The sequence below is a fragment of the Cynocephalus volans genome, chromosome 5 (genome assembly GCF_027409185.1).
Source record: "Cynocephalus volans isolate mCynVol1 chromosome 5, mCynVol1.pri, whole genome shotgun sequence".
Taxonomy (NCBI): Eukaryota; Metazoa; Chordata; class Mammalia; order Dermoptera; family Cynocephalidae; genus Cynocephalus; species Cynocephalus volans.
The window spans coordinates 19,056,630-19,065,992 of NC_084464.1; the positions used below are offsets into that span (position 1 = coordinate 19,056,630).

Here is a 9,363-nt window from a genome sequence, read left to right on the forward strand (position 1 = left end):
CGCTGGACTGTGTTGGCTTTTCTTTCTTTCTTTCTTTTTCTAATTTAAAGAGTTTATTTGAGCAAACAGCGATTCACAGATTGGGCAGCTCCAAACCAGAAGATGCTCGGGACTCTGCTGTGCTGGGTTTTCAAACTCTCATGTCCTATGCCAGCTTTGAGGCTGTGCACACTCGACCTCTTAAAAAGCGACTGAATCTCAAACATGAGGACAGTGATTTATTAATTATAATGATGTCTTTGCTGGCATGTCTTTTAATGTGAAGTAGGTAGTTATGATTGTGTATAGAAATGTTCCTATTTCAGGTAAATGTAGGCAATGGATTTAGTGTCCAAACGAAGCAGAAACTTGAACCAAAGGGTCAGAAATGCATGTGCTCCCAAACTTAGTAGGTTGGGAGCACTGAGTGCTGGGTGGCTGTGCCCAGGCGGCAGTGGCAGGGCCTGGGCTCTCCCCGGACTCACCTGTGTGAGGTGGGAGTCCAATCACATTCTGGGCCTGATCCTGTGTTACTGCTGAGCCCTTGGCCAGCCTGGTACCACACATGTGCATATGGGAAGCACAGAAACAAAGAGGGGAGAAGGTACAAGTTCCAGGGTGTTCCAGGGTGGTTGGCTCAAGCTGGGAAAGAGGATGGGGAAATGCTCTTTCTAATTCGCTGGCATGGCCTCTGTTCTGTGTTGTAGCCTTCACCATGGAGCAGCTGAGCACAGCAAATGCCCATTTTGCCTTGGACCTGTTCCACGCCTTGAGTGAAAACAATCCCGCTGGAAACATCTTCATCTCTCCCTTCAGCATTTCCTCAGCGATGGCCATGGTCTTCCTGGGGACCAGAGGCAACACTGCGGCACAGCTGTCCAAGGTCAGCAGAAACAAACAAACACAGTCTGCTTTCCCTGCCAGCTCTGTGCTCATATAAAGCCTGCACTGAAATGTGCCCTGAGCTCTTGCGATGGGCTTTCAAACTGTATTTCTGTGTTCACCCACCACGTGTCATGAGGTCAGACTTTCAGAACAGCCACAAGATCCTTCCATTTGTACTCAGGCTTTCATCCATCAGGGAGTGTTTACTGAGCACCTACTGTGTGCCAAACACTGGTTTTTGTTTTGCTGAGGATACAGCAGTGAACAAAGCCGATAGAAAATCCGGGCAGGGTGATGCTTCTGTCGCACTGGGGTAATCTTTGACAGCTTTCCTGTGAGCTATACCACCTCCTATTGGGCTAGCAGTTTCTGGTTTTTGCTTTGCATAGGATGACCCACTACTTATAAATAATGCCTGTTATGTAACATAACCCTTGAACATAAGGAGAGTAATGAGACGCAGGGGACACGCTATGGTGGAGACGTTGCTGGTGTTGCCTTTTTATGGGGACAGATGATTCTGTGTTCTCAGGGCCTGACCCTGTGTCTGGCACTGCATGGCTGTGTGGTAGTGGGAGGGCCCTGGAGTGGGAGGGGAGAAGGGAGGCCCAGCAGCGGGAGGGGAGCAGGGAGGCCCAGCAGCTTCCAGAGCAGGACCAAGCCCCTGGCTGTGTGGCAGGTCAGTCTTACAGCAAGAGAGGAGGTGGGGATGCCCAGCCTTCCTTCCCGTCCTTGATGGGCATGGAGGACTTTCTGTGCCTGCTGTTCTTTAATTCTGAGAGGGGACCTCCAGCTTTCTCTTGAAGCCTTTTGGAAAGGAGTGGTAAGTAGAGGCTTTTCTAACACACGTGCCACCAATTACACTGCACCTGTTCCTCGGGAAGGTGCGGCCCTGGATTCAAGTTCAAGAAGCTGCAAAGCTTCTGTTACTCATCACTGCACATATGAAAGCATTTTTAAGTTTTAAAACACATATTTTTTTTCTTTACCACTGATACTGATTGTTAGTTGCTTCTTGCAGGGTTGTATCAGCTCCTGCTTTGAGGCTTTCTGGGTACTTTGCAACCTCAGCAAAGGATAACTTTAAGCACCCCTCCCCCTATTTCCATTAAAACAGATGGATCATAGTAACAAAGCAAACATTCCATATTCCAGTGAGTATTGTGGACTCTGCACAGTGTGGGGCTTTATTCTTTGTGTCTTCAAAGCAAGGAACCAGACCAGGACTCATAAAACCATAAAGGGCCTCTTGATTTGTAACTGACACAAGGAGAATTAAACTTTTGCCAGAATGTTAAGTGTAAAGAAGTTATTTTAGTGAAGTGAGTTAATGATGCTAATAGGGTAATTAAAGAAAAAAGCCTCAATCTGAGAACAGTAAAATTATATTTGATACAGAATATAAATATGAACATGCCAGTGTGATTTTTCTTGGAAAAAAGCAGACAAATAAATATTGAGTGTATCAACCATTCATGTTCAATTATAACAAAAAAGTGATGTAAAGCAGTTTTTAATGCTGTAATTATTACGTCTCACTAAGCCATGAATTTTGGATTCCCTATTGTTTGTTGTCCAATGACAAATTAATAAAGTATTAGTTGGGGAATCATTGATAAAATTAGTAATAAAAACACATTTATTTTGATGGAAGCAAATACCAGAGAATCACTATATAATTTCCGAATAAATGATTGTAGAAAGAATGTTTTCTTTATTTTAGACTCTTCATTTCAATATGGTTGAGGACATTCATTCAAGATTTCAGAGTCTGAATGCTGATATCAACAAACGTGGTGCATCCTATATTCTGAAACTTGCAAATCGATTGTACGGAGAGAAAACCTACGCTTTCCTTCCCGTAAGCACTTTGCATTTCATATTCTAAAACTCCACTAGGTTATGGATTCTTTCCAACTCAGTCAGGTCACGGAAGTCAGTTTTACAATTTATAAACATTCAGAAAAACAATACAGGGTGAAAACACAAGGCAGAGAGCGCTCTCCCTAGTTGTATAGAAGGTGGCTCCCGGACCTTTTACTAAAGCCAGAGTGAATCCCACGGTTCACTTCCAAGTACAATCAGTACTCGCTTTTTTATGAAGATGTTAGTCAAAGGTGAGAAAACAGTCAATTTTATACATCAGAAGTACAAGGGTTAGATTTACCACTACTGAACTGTACCCTTAAAAATGGTTAAGACTGTAAATATAATGTTATGTGTTTTTTATCAAAATAAAAAAAAAGTATGAGTTAGAATTTTTGTGTTATAATGAAATATAGCCTTTCAGGAAATTTTCTGTTGCTTTTAAGGATTGTAGAAAACCATTTCTATATGTCATAGGAGCTATTCATGACATTTCCTTCTTTTCTTTGAAATAGGAGTTCTTGGCTTTGACTCAGAAAATGTACGATGCTGACGTGGCCCCTGTGGACTTCCAGCACGCCTCGGAGGACGCGAGGAAGGCCATAAACCAGTGGGTCAAAGCGCAGACGGAAGGTCAGAGACTGGGCAGAATGGAACCATGACCAAAGGCCATTCTCCATCCATCTTCCCCTCCTGCGACTCATCCCCCCCCGTCCTCTCCTCCCCACCCCAGTCGTGACCCAGACAGTGTCCCCTGTGTGTGAGCTCTGCACTGCCCGTCGCCGGGCAGCTTCCAAACATTAGAGACCCATCAGAGTGGATGCTTCAGCATGATTTCACTGGAGCACTAAATGCTTTTCCCTCATCAGTTCCCCAAGATTACATTTTAAATTTAAAACCAACATTGAATAAGAATAAAAATTTTGAGGAGAATCCAGCTTGCCCAAAATTATTTAATACTCATATGGAAAGACATGTCCTGGAATTTCATGGAATACATGAAATCAGTGTTTACAAACTTCCATGGGCATAAATATTTGTTGCCACTATATCAGGTGTGGCAGATGGGGACTGACTCACTTGCAGGCTCAGTTTGTCTGTTCAATAGTGTCTCTCCTCGTGCAGTCACTCGGTGAGCCGATGGCCCTCCAGCACGCCTGTCCTCTGTCACAGGAGTTGTTCCCGGCATGCCTGTGGTCCCAGAGGACACTTTGTTTCAGTGGAGAAATTGTTTTACCTTTTGGATATTTGTTAAATTCTTATCTGAGAGCAGACTTTTACTTGACAGATTTGAAGAAGTGGTTTACTGGTGACTAAAAACATTTTCATGAAGGAATTTTTATCCTGAAAAAGAGTAACCACGAAATGGAGCTCATTTGTTTATCAGACATCCCCTGTTTTTAGCTTTTCAGCACATTTGCCTGGTTTCAAAGCACTGGCTCCTTGGGGACGGTTGTGTGTCGTCCTGCTGTGCCCCACAAGTTGGGTTATTTAAAGTACAAACACACATAGGGCTTTCCTAACTTAATACCGTGCTAAATGAAAATTAATTAGAAAGAATACGTTTGAATTGCATTTCAGTGCTAATAATTTGTCAGTTCAAATTTGGAATGTCAGTATGGATCTTTTAAAAAGCTTATTCTATCATTTTAGGGAAAATCCCAGAACTGCTGGCTGCGGGTCTGGTTGACAACATGACTAAACTGGTGCTAGTGAATGCCATCTATTTCAAGGGAAGCTGGCAGGAGAAGTTCAAGAAAGAGGACACAACCGATGCGCCGTTCAGAGTGAACAAGGTGAGGAGATGTCCCTGTTCCAGTTACTCTTTGCTGTAGAAGACCAGAATCATTCCAGTCATTTTTTGTTAACTGTTCAGAAAGAGACAAAGATGGTGGAAATGATGTATCAGAAGAAAAAATTTCCCTACGGCTACATCCAGGACCTCAAGTGCCGTGTGCTGGAACTGCCTTACCAAGGCCGGGAGCTCAGCATGGTTATCCTGCTGCCAGTTGACATCCAGGACGAGTCCTCAGGGCTGAAGCAGGTAACAGGCTCCCGAGCTCCTGCTTTCTCTTTCCGTTCGGTGTACCGTCTCTTCCTGTGTGTGCTGCATGGCAGGTGCTCGTTACGTGGTCACGGATGTCACCTGCCGTGGCTTTTCCAATACTGTGCCATTCCTTAGTAAAAGGAAGTGCAGCCCAGCAACACTGACTCCTCCGAAGTCCTTGAAAAGATGCCCCGCCACGTTCGGTGAGCAGTCGTGCTGGGAACACAGCTGCAGACCTGCCCGAGTGCAACCTCCGCCAGTGGCAGCTCACCGAGAGTCCCTTGAATTAACTTTAGAGGAAAGCACAGCGAGATGAGGATTGTTTCACTGAGGAAAGAAGATTTAAAAACCCACAGCATTGTAGTACAGAGCTCTGTCACGGACCATGAAGTCCTGCTGGGACGCTGTTCATTCTCACCACGATTCCTGTAGATTGTCAATGAAATTTCCAATCAGCACACAATAGGAAAAGCCTCACGTGACATGTTCGTTTGAAAATTAGGCCTATTTCCTAATATGAACTTCATATGGGGTTTCCATTACATGTAATTTAAAGGCTATGGCACCTCTTGCCAGGGCTAGAACTAGGCAAAATTGTGAAGATGACAGTTTCTCTTCAGCAACCCTCGCCTGCCATGAGGGTTTTCTGTACCTCCTCCCGAAGCACACTTGCTGTCAGGAAGGGGTCTAATGCCAGTTATTTGCATATATTACCAGCAATGTGTTCCCTTTTTCAGTTGTATTTTCTTTTCTTTTCTTTCTTTTTTTTTTTTTAAGATGACCGGTAAGGGGATCTTAACCCTCGACTTGGTGTTGTCAGCACCACGCTCTCCCAGTGAGCAACCGGCCGTCCCTATAATGGGATCCGAACCCGTGGCCTTGGTGTTATCAGAACCACACTCTCCCGAGTGAGCCATGGGCCAGCCCTCAGTTGTATTTTCATATTAGTCTTTTCTCTGATTGTTCCAGTCCAATAGTAATAATGATAACAGTAATGACACCCGCTGACATTTCTATAGCACCTGCTGTGTGCCATTTGCTTTCTGAACATCATTCATGTGGTGCTCATAGCAGTGCCATCAGGTAGGCACAGTTCTCATCCCTGTTAGATGCAGAATTAGGCCTAGTACATCTTCTGTCTTTTAAATTTTTACCTAGGAGCTAAAGTTAGTAGAGATGACCTCAGCTCCAGTGAGGTTCACAGATGACCACAGCTTCAGTGAGATTCAGAGTAAATAGAAGAAACTGAGAAAATTTTCCCTGTGCCACTCAACCTATTAGGGTAATAGCAGCTGTCATGGCCTATCACAGTAATTCCGTGCGAGAGGGGTTTAGTAAGTCCTGGGTGGACAGATGGGAGGAGGGATGGATGGATGCATTGGAGGAGGCATGGAAGGAGTGATGGGAGGATGGATGTTGGAACCAGTGTTCAAAGTCTGTGCACCTGGACCCTTGATGACTATAAGAGAACTTGATGACTGAAATAGAACACAGCTCTGTTCTATTTCACCAACTGCCAGAAAGAAATGAAATCCTCCAGCTGGAACTGTTTTGGCACAAAACATGAAGGAGAGTAATTAGCAATGGGCATTATGGATCCATTCATTTAAAATATCCTTTATTACTTATATAAAATTAATTTTATGGTTTTTTTTTCTTCATTCTAATTCCAGACTGAGGAACAATTGACTTTGGAAAAACTGCGTGAGTGGACCAGACCTGAGAATCTGCATGCCATTGACATCACTGTCAAGTTGCCCAGGTTCAAACTGGAAGAGAGCTACACCCTCAACTCTGACCTGGCCCGCCTGGGGTTGCAGGATCTCTTTGATAGTCGCAAGGCTGATCTATCCGGCATGTCAGGAGCCAGAGATATTTTTATATCAAAAATTGTCCACAAGTCCTTTGTGGAAGTGAATGAAGAGGGTACAGAGGCGGCGGCTGCCACCGGAGCCATTGCCACCTTTGCCATGATGTTGCCAGAGGAAGAGTTCATTGCTGACCATCCGTTCCTCTTCTTCATTAAGCACAATCCTACAGCGAACATCCTGTTCCTTGGTCGATTTTCCTCCCCTTAGGAGAAGGAGACTGAAATACAAGATCGAGCTTAGTGCTTTGTTACTGAGTTTCTAATGGTGACAGTTTTCACATATCTTTCCCAATAACCAGAACAAATCTGTAATTACCTTTCTTAAGTTTGGCCCCGTTGGCTTTTTATAACTATTAATTTTAGCATGATATATATTCTTTTTTTACACTGAAAAAATTCCAGTGTTGCTTTTGGGGTTTTGTGGTTTTTGTTTTGTTTTGTTTTTTTGACACCTGGCTGGTACTCGTAATTGCCTTTGAATGCATCAAGTTAAAAAGAAAAAAGATAGAGAGGAAATTGGTTGTGTGCATTCTTGACAAGGCAGTAGTCTACGAAATTGCTATGCTGTCCTGATAGCCATGGGAAACAAGACAGTCATTTATTTTACAGCTGGGATTTTGGAAGCCATAATAGACAGACAACCTGACTGCTGAAAGGGAGGATTAAATACAGATGTTTAATTGAAATATAGGAGAGTGCCCCAATGAAGGGCATAGGTTAGGAAGACAAAGTTGTCTTGCCCCGCGATTCTGTCCCTTTTTTCTGCAGGATTATTCTAGACAGGCTGTAGGTTTTACGTCATCAGTTAAGGGACCCCCTGGTCATAACTGGTGTCCCTTTTTTGTTCTCCTTATGTATGATATGGAGTTCATGGGTGATCGCAGAGTCAAGGAGTGAGGGTCTTATGATGAAAGATGCCAAGAGACTAGGGGAGGAAAGACGCAGGAGGAGAAACTGTGGCAAGCAGGGGCAGAGACCTCGCTGTGGTGTCCCAGGTGCTTTCTGAGCCAGGCTCTTGACTTCTCTCACCCAGTCTGGGGGCTGTGGCGCTGGGGTGGCTTCGTGCAGTGCTGCAGTGGGGTGAGCTGGGGCTCTCGAATGCAAACCGCTGTCAATGCATACCTTTGAGGGGCCGAAATGCTGCATTTTCTTGCTCCTGCAAGGCTGGTGGGCATCAAGAGTTAATAAAATTTCCTAAGATTCTGCAAGCCAGACTGGTCTCAGTTCTCTTCTTGTTTCTCCCGAATCTCAGACAAGCCAAGACTACAGAAGAGGGTTCTTGGCCTGACGGTACTGATGGTCGTGAGGGACTCCACAGGTTAAAAACAATTTTATTTCCTCAGCTGTGTATTATTTATTGCATCAAACTAAAGAGAAAGAATGCATTCCTTGTTAATAAAGGCAAGCCCAGTCCTTATGAATAAGAAAATTTCACAAATCTCTTTCTTGCTGGTAAGTTTCTTCCCTTTTTTTTTTTTTTTTTTTTTTTTTTGCTTAAAATACTAGCAGCACCTACCATATTCCAGGAAAAAATGAAAAGCAGTAGTCACTGCCTTCTGTAACTCTTCTCTTTTGGCTCCTCATCCTAAAGTACACTGTGATTAAACTACTTCACGAGTTTAATCTTGTAGAAACTGAGCTGCAGGGACCTAGGCAACTCTGCCTGAATCCTTCTTTTTACATATGGGGGAACAGACCTATACACGGTAAATAAGTTGTTAGAGGTCAAAACAATTGGTAAGTTCCAGAGCAGAGACTATAGTCCAATTTATGTTTTATGTGGAGAACATCTAACTCATGTAAGGGTGAACTAGTTAACTCAGGCCTCTGAAGGCAACTAAAAAACCAAGAAAACAAAGTCAGCATCAGCCCAAAGGCAAGGAGAGCTAACCTGACAGTGAAGAATTACTGTGCCAAGATCAGGAGAAACTGCAAATCTAGAGAAGTGAATCTGGAAACTGGGGCAGTGCCACGCCAGGGACATTCACCAGTCCAGGAGAGGTCAATGGAGAGTGAAGTGTGGATTTTGATAATGTTCAAGGCTAGCTAGACAGAGTTTGGTCCTGTCAAGAGTGATGCATTCATTTGGCACCCCGAGTGCTCTACCCCTCAAGCACGAGTGCACCGGCTCAGAATGTGGCCCTGCTACACGTCACTGGACAGTCCAGACAGTCCCAGTTCCTGGCATGGGAGGCACAGGACAAACATCCTGGTTTGCCGCTGCCCACAGGCACATGGTAGAAGCAAACAAAAATCATCTCTTGGGGAAAATTACTCTTAAACCTCAATTATTTTTACAATAAGCTTTTCAAATACAACATCTAGCATATAAGGAAAGATAACTGGACTGGTGAGGAGCCATGACAACATCAACTAAAACCAGCACAAATAATAGATAATAGAAACAGCAGTATAGGGAGTCCAAATATTGAAAATGCCACACGAAAGTATAAAGCGACATTGTTTTCTATGATCAATATGCTAAAATACAAGGTTAAACATTTTAGCAGATAATTAGAAACTTAAAAGAGACATGGAAGGGAAAAACCCCGGCCCAAGCCCAAAATAAGACACACCAGGAGACAGGGACTCAACCGAAGTGTATCAGGCAGGCAAAATGAACAAGCGGGCTGCCCTCTCGGAAGTGGGAGCAGCAGCAGGGAGAGTCGGGCTGGGCCTTTTATATCCAGTTAGGCTGAGCTGGGCTGTTCCTATT

At 43.9% G+C, this 9,363-nt stretch overlaps 1 protein-coding gene across 1 annotated transcript; it reads left to right on the plus strand.

The window, feature by feature from the left end:
- The first annotated feature begins 694 nt into the window (after positions 1-694).
- LOC134378756 (leukocyte elastase inhibitor-like) lies at positions 695-6,855 on the plus strand. Its single transcript, XM_063098066.1, has 6 exons — positions 695-862; positions 2,588-2,725; positions 3,246-3,363; positions 4,384-4,526; positions 4,607-4,774; positions 6,451-6,855. Exons 1-6 carry the CDS (start codon positions 695-697, stop codon positions 6,853-6,855), a joined length of 1,140 nt encoding a protein of 379 aa, XP_062954136.1.
- The last annotated feature ends 2,508 nt before the right edge of the window (positions 6,856-9,363 follow it).

Coding starts and splice junctions, on each gene's coding strand:
- LOC134378756 (XM_063098066.1), top strand. CDS start 695: ATGGAGCAGCTGAGCACAGCAAATGCCCATTTTGCCTTGGACCTGTTC. Junction 2,726..3,245: donor AAACCTACGCTTTCCTTCCC/GTAAGCACTTTG, acceptor TCTTTGAAATAG/GAGTTCTTGGCTTTGACTCA. Junction 4,775..6,450: donor AGTCCTCAGGGCTGAAGCAG/GTAACAGGCTCC, acceptor TTCTAATTCCAG/ACTGAGGAACAATTGACTTT.